The 19,259-nt window shown below is 40.5% G+C and overlaps 1 protein-coding gene across 6 annotated transcripts in view; it reads right to left on the bottom strand.

Annotated features, from left to right (window-relative positions):
• Positions 1–19,259, bottom strand: part of ARHGAP44 (Rho GTPase activating protein 44) — a 214,158-nt gene that overhangs the window by 50,258 nt on the left and 144,641 nt on the right. For 5 of the 6 annotated variants that reach the window (XM_017892363.1, XM_017892361.1, XM_017892365.1 and 2 more), the window contains exons 7-10: positions 16,763–16,880; positions 5,853–5,921; positions 3,292–3,373; positions 2,773–2,900 (exon numbers count right to left, since the gene is read on the bottom strand). In XM_017892363.1, the coding sequence (XP_017747852.1) occupies positions 2,773–2,900; positions 3,292–3,373; positions 5,853–5,921; positions 16,763–16,880 (397 nt within the window). The remainder of the gene's footprint in view (positions 1–2,772; positions 2,901–3,291; positions 3,374–5,852; positions 5,922–16,762; positions 16,881–19,259) is intronic. The other variant, XM_017892367.1, reaches the window with a different exon arrangement.

Genomic DNA, 19,259 nt, shown 5'->3' with positions numbered 1-19,259 from the left:
AAAAAAAAGAGAGAACCAGTTTATGTTGATTAGATATTTGATGATACTAATAGATTACTGTTACTTTTTGGGTATAATAATGTGTATATATATATATATATATTTTTTTTTTTTTAGATGGAGTCTCGCTCTACTCTCCAGGCTGGAGTGCCATAGCATGATCTCGGCTCACTGTAACCTCCGCTTCCCAGGTTCAAGCCATTCTCTTGCCTCAGCCTCCCAAGTAGCTGGGATTACAGACACGTGCGCCACCACGCCCAGCTAATTTTTGCATTTTTAGTAGAGACAAGATTTCACGATGTTGACCAGGCTGGTCTTGAATTCCTGATCCCAGGTGATCCGCCCTTCTTGGCCTCCCAAAGTGTTGGGATTACAGGTGTGAGCCACTGAGCCTGGCCTATTTTATTTCTAAACTAATTTTTATTTTATTTTATTTTTTTTAGATAGGGTCTCACTATGTTGCCCAGGCTGGTCTTGAATTCCTGGGCTCAAGTGATCCTCCCGCCTCAGCCTCTCAAACTGCTGGGATTACGGGTGTGAACCACTGTGCTCAGTCAAAAATTGTATTTTAAAACATCCTCTATTTTATAGAAATACATATACAAGTATTATAAATGAAATGACATAATGTCTGGGATATACTTCAAAATATCCAAGGCAGGGGTTTGGGGTCAGCAAATGGAGGCAGAAATGTAACAAAATTGCCCATAAACTGAGTGGTAAGGTTCATTATTTTATCTTTATGTTTTTATGGTTTTCCATAATTTTTAAAAAATGATAGGAAAAAAAAAGGTCCAGTTCATCTTTCTCCATGAAACTCTCCCTCAGGGATGGTACAGACCTTCTTGGTTTTAAATTGAGGCACGGTGCAGTGGCTCACGCCTATAATCCCAGCACTATGAGAGGCCGAGGCGGACAGATTACCTGAGGTCAGGAGTTCCGGACCAGCCTGGCCAGCATGCTGAAACTCCATTACAGGCTCTGGGAGCCTGTAATCCCAGCTGTTTGGGAGGCTGAAGCCGGAGAATCGCATGAACCCAGAAGGCAGAGGTTGCAGTGAGCCAAGATCGCACCACTGCACTCCAGCCTGGGTGACAGAGCAAGACCCTGTCTCATAAGGTAAGCTAAGCTAAGCTAAGCTAAGCTAAGCTAAGCTAAGCTAAGCTAAGCTAAGCTAAAAAAAATTGATAACAAACATGCAAATGCCTGGCACATAAAATGTGCTAAAAACATACATTTATTCCCATTCCTTTTCGAATATCCAGCATCTAGAACAGGCTGGCCTACAGGAAGCATGCAACATACACCCGCACGCTCACTGGCTTCCTTCTCATCCACAGCCCTTACTTTGTCTGAGTCTCCCTTAGAGACTTACAGACTGTTCTGCGTGAATTAGTCTTAACTGAGGGATGCTATGCTCATGTCCCGCAATGTTTATAGTCTCCTATCTCACTATCTCATAGTTTGCTCAATAAAACATGTACAGCATGCCCTAAATAAATAGTGATTGACAAATCAAAGGAAGATGCAGGAAAGATATTAAAATAGTCTATGGAAGAAACCAAAGATGAGATGTTATCTCCCAGGAAATAATTTACACAGTAATAAAACAGCGCTTATCAAGAACTTCTTGGGCCAGGTGCAGTGGCTCATGACTGTAATCCCAGCACTTTGGGAGGCTGAGGTGGGCGGATCACTTGAGGTCAGGAGTTCAAGACCAGCCTGGCCAACATGGTGAAACCTCATCTCTACTAAAAATACAAAAATTAGCCAGGCATGGTGGCACACACCTATAATCCCCGCTACTCTGAGGCTGAGGCAGGAGAATCACTTGAACCCAGGAGGTGGAAGTTGCAGTGAGCTGAGATCACGCAACTACACTCCAGCCTGGGTGACAGAGCAAGACTCAGTCTCAAAAAGAAAGAAACAATTTCTCATAGACATTTTTTACACGTGACTCTTAAAAAGTACTTTCTATTGTATCTATCAATCATGTTTTCAGGATCTCTATAAAAGAGTTGTGATAAAAAAAAGTTTAAGAGCCTTAACGTTTAAAATTACCTAAAACTAGGTAACTTATTAAGCAAGAGGAAGAGGCAGAAGAGGAGGAGAAGGAAGATGAAGAGGAGGAGGAGAAAGAAGGAGAAGTAGTAGTAATAGCAGCAGCAGGGCCAGGCGCAGTGGCTCATGCCCATAATCCCAGTACTTTGGGAGGCCGAGGTGGGTGGATCATGAGGTCAAGGTATCGAGATCATCCTGGCCAACATGGTGAAACCCCATCGCTACTTAAAAAAAAAAAAAAAAAAATTAGCTGGGCGTGGTGGCACAATCCTGTAGTCCCAGCTACTCGGGAGGCTGAGACACGAGAATCACTTGAACCCGGGAGGCAGAGGTTACAGTGAACCAAGACCACGCTACTGCACTCCGGCCTTGCGACAGAGCGAGATTGTCTCAAAAAAAAAAAAAAAAAAAAAAAAATAGCAGCAGAATGCCCAAATTATCCAAACATGTTAAACCAGAGGAAAGAATGGCTAGAATATGGCCATCTGTTCTTCACAGTCATCGCAATCCTCTCTTCTTGACAAATGAAGGCTCATGGTAAAAGGTAGGATCGATTTGTGTTCTGCAGAAGACGGGGCTGAGCCACTGTCTTAACCCATCAAGATTCGTCGGGGCTGGAGTGGAGATGGTACAGGAGGGAGGATCCTGTAGGCTCTGTCTCACGGAAGAGGAGACCTGCCCGGGGTGGCGTGTGGCCATGCTCATCCCTACCTCCTCCTGCATCCCACACTCAAGCAGCATGGTCACACACGCCTCGATGGGGAAGGCGATCTCCCGGCCGCTGATGGTGAGGTGCTCCTCCAGCGGCTTCCCGAAGGAAGGCTTCTCCACCCAGGCCTCTGAGGGGAGGAGTGAGAAAGAGTCAGTCAGCTGTTCGCCAAGGTCACTCATGCTGGAATCTCGCTTTCCTTTGTCGTACAGATTCTGAGATAGCCAAAGAGAAGGAGGCCCAACTGAGCCTCCGTTCTGTGGTTTTAGGGATAACAGGAGGACTAAGGCCAGGGGGCAGGGGATGGCCAGCCAACTGCGTCCAGGGCCACTGGGGTTAATGTTCTACGGTCACTCCTACACACCTCCGACTCAAGGCACCAGCTTGGAAGTAAGTCCTAAAGGCTCATCTATAGATGATCCTTTGGGCAGAGTGTAAGGGCCAACGACATACAAGGAATTCATCTCATCCGGGAAGCAGGCTTTCCAGCCCTCCCTTCTCCAGGGAAGGCCTGCACTTACCCTGTTGTGCTTTGATCTGAGGCAATACGGCCTGCAATAGTGTCAAGGACTTCCTGTGGTATTCAGCTTGCACTTCTATTAGCTGAGAAGACACAAGGCAAGCATCACCCTTAGCGAGGGGCAAGGGCACAGGCTGCCATGGCAAGCAAAGCGTTTTACAGACAGGTGCTTCCGCATGGGGAAGGAGGTAGTCACCCGTTCCCTCCTCCAATCTACCTAAAATATTGAGCATGCTTCCTCTTTAGCCTCCGTAACAACAAAGTCACTACAAGTGGAAATTTGGGAAGCAGGAGAACCAGAAAGGAATAGGGGGAGCTCTTCAGAGCTGGAACGTGGCTTAGAGAGCTTGCCTTCATCACCACCCTTCCTCCTGCGGCACCCCATCCTCAGTGCAAAAGGCAACTGTAGCAAATATAAATGGAAAACACATTTAGAAATACATTTGCTGAGCCAGGTGTGATGGCTCATGCCTGTAATCCCAGCTACTCAGGAGGCTGAGGCTGGAGGATCACTCGAGCCCAGGAATTCAAGACCAGCTTGGGCAACAGAGCAAGACCCCATCTCTTAAAATACAAACAAATTTGTTTAAATAAATCTGAAAAATAATTGATTTATGAGATACGTACGAGTTAAATATCATTAATTTGTACACATCTTTTGTTTCTGCACAGTTAGTTTAACATATAACTGATCAGAAAACTTGTGGCTTGATGTGCAATCTTCTTCAAATACCCTGGAGGTGAGATTGCTTTGGTGAAAATGATGCAGTTCAAAGAACAAATTCCTTCAAAGTATTCTATTTTGACCATGCTATTAGTTAAAAGTGGCCAACATGTTGATAAGAGCAGATGAAACTCATGAACACTAATTACTTCATTTGATTACTGAATCCTCCTATCCCTTCCCCAAAACTGGGCATGTGTAAGGAAAAGAGAGGAAATTAATCTGTTTGAGGGCTTGTTGTGGAGGGTGGACACTAATATCCTTAAGTAAAATTAAAGTAAAACTAATATGAATTTTTTTAAAAATCAGAATATTGAAATAAATGGTACCCAAATGACAATTAGGCTCTCTAGTAAAGCTTGGAATGTCAATGAGGTCATGACATTCCAAGTCTAAATTGTAATGTCTAATGTCAAACTAATGTAAAACTCTAATGTCTTAGAGTTCCTAAAATTAAATATTAGCTTCATGAATACAACCAATAGAATACGCCTGAAAACATTCTACTACTTTAAAATAAACTTTCCACCAGGCACGGTGGCTCATGCCTATAATCCCAGCACTTTGGGAGGCTGAGGCGGGTAGATCATGAGGTCAGGAGTTCCAGACCAGCCTGGCCAACATAGTGAAACCCCATCTCTACTAAAAATACAAAAATTAGCCAGGCATGGTGGCATGCACCTGTAGTACCAGCTACTCTGGAGGCTGAGGCAGGAAAATCATCTGAATCCAGGAAGTGGAGGTTGTGGTGAGCTGAGATTGCAACACTGCACTCCAGCCTGGGCAACAGAATGAGACTCCATCTCAAAAAATAACAATGAAAAAAAATTAAATAAACTTTCCAAGTTGGAAGTAATGCATATCAACTCCTTTTCCGGTAGAAGCGGCTTCTCTGCATTCTGAACCACTAATGAAATATTGGAAAATTGCTAACAGCCCACAGTTGTTCCACCATACTTATCAAAGCATTTTAAACTTTGCAGAATTTCTTGTTTTTCCTCTCTTTACCTTCCCTCCTTATCATTCCTTTCCTTCCCCGATTATATATCAAGAGCTTTTAGGTCTTAGCCTTTTATTCCCAACTTGAAAGGCAGGTGACCATAACTGATCATTTTTATTTGAACTTTTTTCTCTCTCAAAGTTTTCTAACTTGCTTTGCATTTACCCTGGTAAACAACCTGGGTCTTAATTATCTGCACCGGTTTATTCAAGTTTAGATGACTCAGATCCTGTTTCTTACTGTCTACATCACTTTGATTGGTGAGAGGTAGGCGAAGAGGCCACATCAATCATCATTTACCTATCAGTCACTGTCTTTCATAAAAATCTAGATTAAAAAAGAAAATGTGCTGGGTGAAGGAATTGCCTTCCTATCTCAAGCCCCTTGTTAGTACAGACCACAGTTTCTTAATGTCAGCCCTACTGACATTTTGGACTGGATAATTCATTGGTGTGGGGGCTGTCTTGTGCATGTAGGATATTTACAAGCATCTCTGGCCTCTGCCCTCTAAATGCCAGTAGCACCTCCCTCCACAACCGTGACAATCAAAAACGTCTCCAGATATTGCCAACTGCCCACCAGGGGAAGGAGTAAAATCAATCCTGGTTGAGAATCACTGGACTGAGTTGCAATAATCCCGAGGGATGGGATTCAGTTTTATTCTAAGGTTTTTGGAGAAATCCGTATCAGGAGCATGGCAGGATTTATTCACTAGTAAAATGGTCGAAGTTCCCACCTTTTTCTACGATGTGTTCAACTAAGGGACTCTTAATTCCATGCCCACATTCCCTTCTCCTACGAACAGCCTTTAAGCAATCTCACCTTTCTGGGCACTTACCGTTTGAAAGTAGTTTGCATAGTCAATTTCTTTGGCCACAAAACTGTACATGTCGGCTGAGAGCTGGTCCTGTGCAAGGTAAAATATACAACCAAGGTAAAACATAAACCAATGGAGAGTGGCTAATGCATATGTCAACACATCATAGGGGAAAGACTCTGAAACACTGCTTAATCTCAATTTTAATAATGCTTGATCTGTTACAAGTTTCCCATGAGCATTTCCATACTTGTCAACCACAGCTCTGAAGAATGTGTAAGCTTGAAAAGAACACCTAGGTCAGTCATTTCCCCAGAGATTTTGACATTTGGACCACAGCTAGAGTGAAAGTCAAAGTTGGTGTAGAGGACTGATGTGCAAATTAGTTCCATCCATCTTTACAGCTTGTGCCCCTAATTCTGAAGCAAGCTCCAAGTACACATTGTGCTACTGCTCTTTTGATAATGCCATTTCTTCTATTTGATGCTTCCACTGGTCCGCTTCCCTTCATTCTCAATACTGACTCAATACTGATTGGTTGATCACAAGCATATGGGAAAGAGGTGGAAATGCACCAGCTTGGAGGAAGCTTGGATAAGACAGGTGCACAGGGAAAGGATTGCTGACTCAAAACTTGGCAACATCTGGACTCATGCAATACTGCACACAAATCTAATGGTGTTATCAATCCTTCACTATATTCAGTTGTCCATGAGATTGGGTGACCCAATGCTGCACTGAAATCTGGAATGTTTTGTCCTTCAAGGAGAATAGTTTTCAGTTCTATGGAATCACTCATAGCATGGCATAATAGAAGTACATTTTGAGCGGAATGCAGACTCTGTTATTAACCGTATTTTTGAGCACATCACTTGTCCGAACTTGCTTGCTCAAGTCATACGATCTCCAAGGTTCCTCCCTGTGCAGCCGCTCTAGGATGGCGATCCTTAGAAGAGGCACTTAGTTGAGGAGAGAAGAGTCTGTGTGTTCAGGTTGGGGCAAATATGGCAACAGCACAAGAGCGCTGACCTAGATGCTGAACCAATGAAAGCAGGTAACTATATGCTTCAGGAAGAGCCTGTTTCATGAAACCCCAAGCAATCTGCACCAACCCCATAACCCTCAGTCTCTCTAGCTGCTAATTAAGCCTATTCTCATTAAGAACACTGGGATGTGCAGGAGCAATCTGTTTCCTTTTCAGTATCTGTGACAGGCAAGCAATTGCTGAGAACATCATTCAAGAGTTCTTGTACACAAAGCAACAGAACAGAGTCACAGAGTTAAAAGAGGAAATGTGTTCTCTAGAGAGCTTGAAGTACAGATTAGACAATGCTATGCTTGGTCCAGTTTCACAGAATAAAGAAAGAGTAAAGGAAATTAACATTCTAGATGCCAGGCACAATGTTACAAGGAATTCTCTTCTAACTCTCTTAGGTTAAGTATTGAATTTCCAATTTCAGATCTGTAGGTAGCAAGAGATCAAGGATCTTATTTGTTTGTCACCCACTGTCTCAAAGTGTTTAGCATAGTAGGGGCGCCACAACTATTTGCTGAATGAACAGATGAAAAAAAAATCAAGGCTCAAGGATGGTAAATTTCCCAAAGAATAATAAAATGGGCTCAAAGATCACCTCGGCTCCATTTCACCAGAGGTCCCTTAAATAAATGCTTTGTAGGCTGCCAAGTTGGGAATCAACCTTGTCTGTCTTCCCTGCAGCAGCTTTGCTCAGGAGATGTCCATCACCAGCCAGCCAGCTGGAGGACAATACTTCAAGGCAGAGAAAAACAGAGTTAAGGGATACAAATGGCTCAGTAGACAGAGGAAAGGAAGGGAGGGCCTGAAGGACTAAACGTTGCATCAAATACACCTTCAACAATTTGGCATCTGTCCTTCTCTAACTGATGACCCTACAAAAATCTATATGTAGCCTCAGGAAGAAGAAAGGATTTTTAAAGGCATGATTGGACTACTGTGCTACTAAGCTAACAATATAGATTCTAAAAAAAAAAAAACCACACTTCAAGTAAGAAGTAAGGAAACTATAAATCAAATTCTCATTTGTCTAAATCATTAGCAAATTTTCTTTATAAAGGTAAAAAACCCTTTCATCATTAATCACCAGAATTTAATGCATTTTGAAAATCACATTTTCCAATTTTACAACTAATCTACACTCAGAAAATAAAAAAGTAACCAAATTAACCTGTAATCCCCCTAGGCAGCTTTTTTTTTTTTTAATTTATAGGTAACCAAATGTCCCAGAACTGTTCATGAAATGAGTAGACTGCTCTATGGTATGAAAATGTCTTATTTATCAGATGAAACCACACTGTATTTGGATTTTCTTCACGCTGCAATGTCTTTTCTTCACTGATCTATAAATTTCTGAAATAGTTCCTACGTTTTAATCATGTGACTGTATAATGCATTTTAAGAGCTAGTAATTCAAAGCTCTAGTTAAATTCTTCCACATTAACTTCTGAAATCTTTTTTCATTCTTCGAAAAACTTACTACAATTATATCTACTTACTACAGTACTAATCAAATTAATTCTGGGAAATTCAAAGTGTTTATAATATTAACTCTTTTAATCTAGAAACAACTCTCAATTTTATAATGTCTTCTTGTCATTATATTGTCAAAGATTGTCTTCTTGTCAAATCTTGTTAGCAATATTTTACAATTCATGTGTTTGTGGTAGAATAGCTCATGATTTTATGGTAGATTTTTTTTTTTTCTTTCGCCCAGGCTGGAGTGCAGTGGTGCAATCTTGGCTCACTTGCAACCTCTGCCTTCCAGGTTCAAGCGATTCTCCTGCCTCAGCCTCCTGTACTGGGACTACAGGCACGTGTCACCATGCCCAGCTAATTTGTGTATTTTTAGCAAAGACAGGGTTTCACCATGTTGGTGAGGCTAGTCTCGAACTCCTGACCTCAGGTGATCCACCCACCTCGGCCTTCCAAAGTACTGGGATTACAGGCGTGAGTCACCGCATCTGGCCAATGGTAGAATTGTAAATATTCCGTTGTTTAAAAAAACCTCCAAGATATTTATAAATACTGGTCTTTTAAATAATTTTTCTTGGTGAAAAGCACATCTTGATTTTATTGCTGACTTCCAGTTTCTGGTCCAGCATGTAGGGGCTTTGAAGTCAGTCCTAACAGGTAAAAAGCTGAACAAACTGAAACTCAACAACTCTTAGATCTGGCAGAGAAGTGAGTTCATAGAGCAAACTGCTGCCCTGAAAATTGGAGACACAGGCAGACAAACCCAAGAATTACAACTCACTGAAACAGAAAGCTACCAGCAGAAACCTCAGCCAAAATCAGTACTGGGGCAGGAAAACCAATACTGTAATTGACTAATTGATGGAGGCCCAGCATGGACAAGTCTGAAAGTTAAATCCTCCAGGGGGACCCACTTTTACCTCCAGAAGCTCTAAGACCAGGTTCTCACAGGGAATTTCAGAGAAAAATCCTCTCCTGCTTTCAGCACTGGGAGGAAAAAAGTAGTCATTTTGAAATATACTAGAGTACTCCATCGTTAACAAGGTCTGCCCTACAGAGAAATTATTTTACCAAAGCCTATTGGGCTTTTGAAATTGCCTAACTACCAGGAGGAAGGGAAATACTCAACTCCAACCCACTCTAACCATTCTGTCCCACCTAAGAAAGGAATAAGAATAATTAAAACAACAACAACAATAAAATGAGAGGCACTGGTGAAATTCACCGCCCTAAGGCACAGGCTCACCAAAAGAAAGAGATCTATCACAGCACTACGAATGCTTCCCCTTCTCTCTCACCTTACCACATCTCCAAAGAACTATGTACCACTGTTCATTTTATAATACATCATGTCCGCCTTTCAACAAAAAATTACAAATACAGTAAAAGGCGAAAAACAAAGAGACTGAACAAGGATCAGAACCTTAATTGAAATGGCCAAAATCCAAAACACTGACAACATTAAATGCAGGCACAGATGTGGAGCAACAGAACCTCTTATATATTGCTGGTGGGAATGCAGAGTATAGTCACTTTGGAAGACAGTAGGACAGTTTCTTACAAAACTAAACATACTCTCACCATATGATCCAGCAATTATGCTCTTTGGCACTTGCCCAAATGAATGGAAAACGTATGTCACACAAAGGCTTGCATGTGGACGTTTACAGCATTTTGTTCATAATTGCCCAAACTTGGCAGCCACAAAAATGTCCTTCAGTAGGCGAATGGATAAACTGTGGTATATCCAGACAATGAAATATTATTCAGGGCTAAAAAGAAATATGAGTTGTTAAGCCACGAAAAGACTTGAAGGAAACTGAAATGCATATTACTACGTGAAAGATGCCAGTCTGAAAAGGCTACATACTGTAGGATTCCAGCTATATGACTTTCTGGAAAAGACAAAACCATGTAAACAATAAAAAGACCAGTGGTTGTCAAGGGTCAGCAGGGAGGAATAAATAGGAGGAGCACAGAGGATATGGGGACAATGAAATTATTCTCTAGGATACTACAATGGTGGATACAGTCGCATACATTTGTCAAAGCCCCCAGAATATACAACACTAGGAGTGAACCCCTGAGTAGACTATGAACTATGGAAGACAATGATGCGCCAATATAGGTTTATCAACTGTAACAGACTCTACCACTGTGTGTGTGATGCTGACATTGGGGGAGGCTGTGTGTGTTTATGGGGCAATGAAACACATGGGAGGCCTCTTTATATTCCACTTAATTTGGCTGCAAAATTAGAAGTGCTCTAAAAAATAAAGTTTACTGATTCAAGAAGGTTTAAAAAATCATTTCAAAGGTTAAAAAAAGTGCAAAATCTCTGTTTTTCAGAATCACAGATTTGAGACAGAGATCTTTGATGCAGGTCAATTTTATTTTTCTATGCTCTTCTGATTTGTTTTGCTTGTTTTTCAGGATCTCCTACTATCTGTACATTGGTTTTCCATTATCTTCAGCATCTGCCATCTTTTCTTTCATTCTTTTTGGCTCTCACCTTAACATTCTAGAAGAAATTCTCAACATTTTCTCTACATCATTGGCTTACCTTTCTGCAGTGTCAATTCTGTTGTTGACTAAAATCGATTCCATACCTGTATTATTTTTCTACTTAAAAAAAAATTTCCTAATCTCATTCAATTCCCTTTCCACTTTACTTGACAATTTTATCTCACCTTTATCTATTGGTGCCTAAAATCCATATTCCCTTGATTTCTTCTTCTTTTTTTTTTTTTTTTTTTTTTTGAGATGGAGTCTCACTCTGTTGCCCCGGCTGGAGTGCAATGTTGTGATCTCAGCTCACTGCAACCTCCACCTCCCAGGTTCAAGTGATTCTCCTTCTTTGGCCCTCCCAAGTAGCTGGGATTATAGGTATGAGCCACCACACCCAGCTAATTTTTGTATTTTTAGTAGAGATGGGGTTTCACCATGTTGCTCAGGCTGGTCTCAAACTCCTAACCTCAGGTGATCCACCTGCCTCAGCTTCCCAAAGTGCTGGGATTACAGGCGTGAGCCACCACGCCTAGCCCATATGCTCTTTAGTCGTATTTGAGGCACCAAGACATGCTGTCTGAAATTTATTGTTATCATATGTAAATACTTTTAAAAGTGTTCTATTTTTGAGTACTTTATTATTATCGTCAACATAGAAAAATTATCTATTCAGAATTATTTTTTGACCTAAAATGGTAAGCATCTCTTTCCTGCCCCTCCCGCCCACTCTGATAGAATCTTCTCAGACCTAAGTTCTGTCTGATATAAATTTAGTGACTCAGATCCTGTGGGGCTGCTGCTATAGAGGATGTCTGCAGTCAACTTCAGAAATCATAATAAAAAGTTTTTGAATTTATTGAAGCTAACAGATCAGGGAACATCTTGGTGCATGATGTCTTCTGTCCTCCATGTAAGGTAAATGATCTGGCTGTGCCCAGACTCCTTGTGGTACTACTGCCTGACACGCCAAGGAAGGTCCCAGCCGTGTTTCAGGAAAATCCACATCAGTAGAAGCTCTGTCACCAGTTGGCTTCTCACTGGGTGTGGCCATGCTTGCTCATAGGTCTGCTGGGCTAGATGCTTTTGGCAGAAGGGATTCCAAGTAATGTAAATGCTTCTCAACCATTCCACAGCCTTCCAAATGAGAGAGTCGTCATGGGTTCTTCCAGGATCTCATTTACTTCCCATGACATGGCACTAATTTTAGAGTTGTAGGTTCAGACTCAAGGTTGTCTTTTAGTCTAACAATATATGTGCTCTTCAGATTATAGGGAGGAAAAAATGGGCTAGACATCTGTCTTTTTGTTGTTGTCTTTCCCAGACTCAAGTTTGATTTTCAAAAAGGAAAGGTTATACATTGAAGAATAAAATGGAAAAGAAGAGATACAAACTAAAAAACAGAGACGACAAGCTAAATGAGAAAAACAGAGACATGGGTGAAGCAAGGATAAGAATTTATGTGAGGAAATATGGGGAGATAAAAGCAGGAAAGGTGATGATGGAAAGTGTCACCTTACAGTGAAAATCCTAAGACTGCAGGCAGTCTCCTGTACGAACCAAAACAAAACTGACACTGCTGTTGCCAAGTGGATTAGGTTTATAGTCACTGTCCTCTATCATTACATCATTACTCACAGGTCCTTCTTCACTTTGTCTCCTCTTATTGAAAAATTACCAACTACTTATACTTCTTTGGATATATTGATTCAGGGGTCTTTTATAGAAAGCCTTGGGAAGAAAAGAGACAGCAGGTACCACTTGTGAAGAGTTGGGCTTGTCTTGAAATAGGGAGCAAGGCAGGGTTTGGATGAGCTTCTGAAAGAATACAGGCAGGCAGTGCTGCACCTGCAAGCCTGCCTGAGGTCTCAGTGGGTTTTGTCTTATGGAACCCACCTTGACTTGGCTTTCCTGGTGGGCTACATCTCTCTGGGTCTCAAAGATCTGGGGAGCTCTGCTTGGTCCTCAAAAAAGAGGAATCAGATTACTACTTCATTAACTTTCAGCCTACAAACTTGCACTTGGCTGATTTGCCACAATATAGGAGATCCTAAACACTTGCCTGCTGAGGAAATACAAAACCATGAAGAGATTATATTCAAGGAACCCCAGCAAGGGGACGTAGGAAGACTAAGGTAGATATTTAAAACAGTTGGCAATCAACAAAGTAAAAATAAAAGAACCATCAGAAGAGAACTTTAACAAAACCAGCACCGAGCACTCTCAAGGAGATCAGCTCAGCACACAAATGAGACTCCCTTAAGCACAAAGCAGGGTTTCGTGAACTGGATATGATCATTTCAAAGTTCATATATTAAAATGGATGTAACAGACTAGCCAAGATAACTACAAAAAAAGGAGTCAGGGCTACCTTACTGAAGATTGTATGTGCTATGAAATCATTAGAATAGAAACTGCATACTATTGTCTCAGGAGCAGGCAAACAGATTAATGAAACATAGAGTCCAGAAATAAATTTGAGTAATTAGATAGTGAAATTTCACATCGGGGGAGGTGGCTTATTTAACAAATGATGCTGGCATAAATGACTATCCATCTGAAAAAAAAAAAAAAAGAAACCCCAACCTCACATCATATACAAAAATAAATTTCAGATGTATTAAAGTATATAAAACAGGTGTATAAAATGAATTTAAAACATTAACATAAAATTAAAGAAGAAAAATCACTTAAGTTTTGCATAGAAGATGCCTAAAGGGCTACCCAGGATCTTTTCCCATGCAAAGGAAATATATTATTACATTTTTAATGGCAGATGTCAACATAAAGTCAAAAGACAAATGGCAGACTGGAAAAGGTATCTGCAGCACAGCAGGCAGAAAAAAGTTTAAAACTGCTGATATATAGAGAATTTTTATAAATTGATATTTTAGAAAAACAATAGAAATACTGGGCCAATTGCCAATGCAAATAGGCAATTCAACAAATTAAGAATGTGTATAAATTCTTTTTTTACTGGACATGAAGAATGTCCAGTAAATACAACATAGTCATCGCCATTTATATTCAGGGAAATTAAGAACACAATAGTGAAGAGGTCGTTTTTCTTCCCTCATCAAATTGGCAAAAACTGAAAATAGGAGCAACATACATTAGAAGATGAAGGAAAATGTACAGTTTTATATACTGCTGGTGGAAATGTAAAATGCAATTTCCTTTTCAGAGAAGTAGACTGTCAACAGCTATGAAAATTTAAAAATGTATGCATAGACTCTGACCCAAAAATGTCACTTCTTGGAATCTATGTTATAGAAAAAAAATTACCAGGGTATAAGGATATACATATAAGTATATATTTATTGTATCATTTTTGGGAATACCAAAAAATAAAACAAAAACACACCAGTTTGAACATCCATCAATAGGAAAATAGCTAAATAAATCATGATGTGTGTGTGTGTGTGTGTGTGTGTGTGTGTGTGTGTGTGTGTGTGTATCCCTACTGTGGAATATCACGCAATTTATAAAAAAGACTAAGTGAGAACTACAGCTACTAACCTAGAGAGATGTTCAGGATGTGGTGTTAACTGAGAAAAGTAAATGGCAGATGACTATAAACAATATGACCGTTTTACTAAAAACAAACATATAGGCTGGGCGTGGTGGCTCATGCCTGTAATCCTAGCCCTTTGGGAGGCTGAGGTGGGCAGAACACCTGAGGTCAGGGAGTTTGTGACCAGCGTGGCCAACATGGCGAAACGCTGTCTCAACTAAAAATACAAAAATTAGCCAGGAGTGGTGGCATGCGTCTGTAGTCCCAGCTACTCGGGAGGGTAAGGCATGAGAATTGCTTGAACCCAGGAGGCGGAGTGAGCCAAGATCGTGCCACTGTACTCCATCCTGGGTAACAGAATAAAACTCTGTCTCAAAACAAAACAAACACAAAACAAAAACAAACTTATAAATAAATAGAAAAATGTTATCTATGACTGCGTATGATTATGAAGAAAAGTTTGGAGTATGATATAACAGGTGTTATCTAGCACTGGCTTCCTTATCTTTATAACTGTTATGGCTGCTTGGCACCTAACAAAATGCACTGTCATAACAAAGTCTTAACAAATATTGGCAGCGAGGTTTCTACCCTGTTTGGAAACAGAAAGTTTGCTGGACAGGAAGGGGGAGAATATTAGCGTCTTTCTTTATATATTTTTGGATTTTTTTAACTGATTATGCTGAAGGTGTACTACTAATCTTTGAAGAGGAAATGAATATATTTTTGGCACAATAGCAAATATAAGAAGCAAGATAGGAATGGCTAAAGCTACTGAACTTTTATTCTGATCTATTTGGATATTCACATCCAGCATCCCTGCTTACCACCACCCTCTCTTGTCTATTGAAAAAGAAATTAAAAGAAAAAAGAATTCTTAACAGAGGAGCATAGATCCATGGTAGATAAAGAATACACGGTAGACCAGGCACGATGGCTCACACCTATAATCCCAGCACTTTGTGAGGTCGAGGCGGGTGGATCACCTGAGATCAGAAGTTCATGACCAGCCTGGCCAATATAGTAAAACCCTGTCTCTACTAAAAATACAAAAAAAATTAGCCAAGCATGGTGGTGCACACCTGTAATCCCAGCTACTTGGGAGGCTAAGGCAGGAGAATTGCTTGAACCCAGGAGGCGGAAGTTGCAGTGAGCCAAGACTGTGCCAATGCCCTCCAGCACGGGCAACAAGAATGAAACTCTGCCTCCAAAAAAAAAAGAGAAAAGAATAAAAAAAGGAATACACAGTAAAAATGAAATTGGAAGGAGAGAAGAATTATGCTCTAGGAATACCACACATGCCAGATATTTGGCATTTATGCAGGAGTTCAAGTAACAAATCAGCTGCACTCACAAAAAATCTTGCATGTGAAGTACTAGTCTTACTTTGCTTGGTTCCATAGTACTGTTGGCTGGGAGATAGTGAATTCTTGAAAAATCTTTCCATGTTTCTAATTCTAGAGAGAAATTCTCTCTGATTCTGAATGTCACCTGAATGCAAGGTCAAAGCCACTTGCACAGGGTGGCTGTAAGAGAAAAAGCCAAAGGACAAGCTAAGACTAGACAGAGCCATGAAGAACAGAGATGTCCACAGGCAAATTGGTGATTCTCCTTCAAAACTGGATGTGATTAAGACAGGTTCTCAGAATAGTTACAGAAATGTGATGTTTTTGTTCCTTGGGTCTAAATAGAGTTTTGGTTTCCTTGGAAACCCAAGCTGACATATAGGCAGGTAAAGAGAGGTACATATACGCAGAGCATCATGAACAGTCTATTGCTAATTAAGTCCTATAAAATATTTGCAAGTAAAGGAGATGGGAAACATCTGAATGAGTATAACAAACGACATCATTACGCGAGTACAGAGTTGCAGTTTTCAGAACGATGTCCTCTCTCTTAACAAGTGGGAAGTTTTCCTTGCTGTGACTCTCTTCATGGCTAGCATTTCGACTTCATAGATAAATGTCTTCCAGGAGGCACAGGATGGATAAAGTGACTCAGGAAATATCAAAAGGCAGCCAAAAAGGAAATAAAGTACCAACAGTGAGTCAAGGCTCATCTATGGTCAAATTCTTAACTGTCCTTCGTTACCCAGAATTTATTCTTTGGGACTCAGATGATTTACAAAAGCTTCACACAGAAATACAGGTCCTTTCTCTTTGCCTAGCATGCAGGACCACCAGTGATAATTGAATGCTGCCTCCCTGTCTAGGTCACCATCAAAGCCCCAACTCCTTGGGTTCATCCTGGACTCCTTGGAGATGCTAGCCAGGTGGGCTTGGGGACATTCAGTTCAACTAGAAGCTCACTGGCAGAGTTTTAAGAGAACTCCAGCGAACAAAAAGGAAATCCCTGAGGGCTCCCCAGCCTGTCCCTGTAGAGAGGAGCAAAGAGGGCAGGTACCCTGCAAATCTCCACTCTGTTGGCAGCCTCTTCCATTTCTTCCCTGAGGGCATCAGCCTTGGCACCCGCAGGCTGTAAGCTGCTGGACAAACCTGAAGACTTGGAAGTCTGCTGCCACCTGATGGAAAATAGGAGAAAAAGAGATGTGAGACAGGTAGAGCCCTGGGGATCCCACGGGAGCACTGAGAAAACGCCTGGTTACAAATAATCACCCAGGGAACTACACACCCTCACTTGAAAAGGGAGGTCATGAAAAGGTACCAAGTACTAGGCAAGGAGACAGTAGGCCCACATTTTCATGCGTCAACTGCTGACTGAAGCTGAGAACCTGCGCCCCTTCAGACAGGACAAGCATCCCCCGGTTTGTCACCATTTTCTCTATTGTCTTCCAAACACTAAAGCCAAATGACAATCACTACTGCTGTCTTTTTAAAAAACTTAATGTGATTTTTAATGGATAAATCATAATCATATACATTGATGGGTACAATGTGATGTGTTGGGATATATGTACACATGTACGCACACACACCGTATGGAATGATTAAATCAAGCTAGTTAACATAGCCATCACCTCACTCATGATTTTCTGTGGTGAGACATCTGAAGTTTAATCAGGGTGATTATAGTAATATACTGTATATTATATATTTCAAAATAACTATCACTGCCCTTTAAGCATGGTCTCTATCATTGGTTTAAGTCCCCTGCCTATCCTGTGGGAATTTGAGAATGGAAATCTTCTCCTTCCTGGCTGAAGCCAGGGACATATGCTAAGTGAGAAGACATGCCGGTAAGATTAAAACAAATCTGATAGCAAAATCTCCACTGGTAAGCCCAAAACAATTTTGTGGCAACATTTAGATTCCTCATGAGTATTTTCTTAAAAATTGGGCCTTCTGACGAAGCTACTCAGAAAACTTTAGGGGGAAATACAAATATTTCTGGCTGCTGTGGTATCGGTAGGGAATTACCAAAAGCAGGCCCTAAAAGATGGTTCCAATTATGCTAGATAGTAGTAGCTGAATTAGGTCTCAGCAGTGGGTTCCTCTCCTGAGTCTGTAAACTCAATGGGTTAATATAGAGGCCAGCAAGTTAAAAAATAAAATAAAATAAATCAAATGGGCCATTATCTTAAAAACTAGTCTGCACAATCCTCTATTTCCTACTTGTAATAGAGACAGGAAATATAAAACTATTTCTCAGCTCTAAGAAAAACAATCCTGTAATCAGGAGGACAAACAGCAGCCAAGGCTGGCTTCAGTCTTGGGAAGTCAGGAGGGAGCAGGGGAAGCTGGGAACTTGGTAGGAGGGATCCTGCCTTGTCTAAGAGAGGGTAGCTGTTCTCGAGCTCCAGCTGATGGAGCAGAGGTGGGCAGGAAGCTGGGCCGTGGGTTGCCAGATGTTTCAACTGACTAGAGAAGGAGCAAATTGTCATGCGAACTCTCCCAGTGAAGCGTGGCAACAAATAATTTCTTTTAAAAACCATGCAGGCCAATAGCCTACAGACCAAACAAGACAGAATCTATCTGGATTTCAGACCATCAGTCTGCAGCCTCTGATGCGGGGGCAGAAAGTGGAACGTCATTCTCATGTCAAGAGTCGAGAATCTAATCATTTAGTATTTTCTCTACTCCACTATTCTTTTCTCTTTTGCTATCTGCAGGAAAAACAGAAGACTGCAAGGCTCTATAATACAAGAAAGGGAAACTAAAAGTCTCTTTGCTGTCAGGAAAAGGAGCAAAATGAGGATCCTGTGTCACTTAAAGAATGCAATCATGGGAAAATTACTTTAAAAACGTTTTGAGACATCAAGCTGGCTTGACGTTCCAGAGATGAACACATGTTCTCCGAAAGATTCCTGATTCCAAGATAAGAATTCAGGGCAAACCAGAAAGGAAATAGTCTACCGAAAGATGTTTCAACATCTAAATTGAAAAAAAAATAACAGATCAAGATAAATAAGAAATCCTGGGGAATTTTTTCTTATAAAGGTTTATCCTATACAAGTGATAGATTCGATTAACACTTTCACAGTTGGATCATTTCAAATAAAGTATGAAAGTGTTGTGGAGTTTTGGAAAATAAAATATGAGATGACATGGCTGTAATTTATATCTCAGACAATAACTATAACACAATGGTAGATTATGGAATTAAGTTATAACCACCATCTGACTCATGTTACCTGAAGAAAAAATAACTAACCAATATGTAAGTATTAAAAATATATATAAAGTAACTACAAACACTAAGTAGATTTCTATGGCTTTGTAACTCAGGATTAAATTTTTTAAAAAACAGAATCATACTAAATATATGTATGTTAAAATGAAGACATTTTCCCAAGTTCTTTCTTTTCTTTTATTCTCATTTATTTTTTCCTCCAAATTTTATCCTGTAGTCAATATTTTGACACTTTAAAACATACACCTTTCCCCTTTTATAAGTAATTTTATTTACAATTAACAACATGTGAGATATATATATATATATA

This window comes from Rhinopithecus bieti, unplaced genomic scaffold (assembly GCF_001698545.2).
Source record: "Rhinopithecus bieti isolate Rb0 unplaced genomic scaffold, ASM169854v2 scaffold_20098, whole genome shotgun sequence".
Classification (NCBI taxonomy): domain Eukaryota; kingdom Metazoa; phylum Chordata; class Mammalia; order Primates; family Cercopithecidae; genus Rhinopithecus; species Rhinopithecus bieti.
This window is presented reverse-complemented; position numbering and strand designations above follow the sequence as displayed.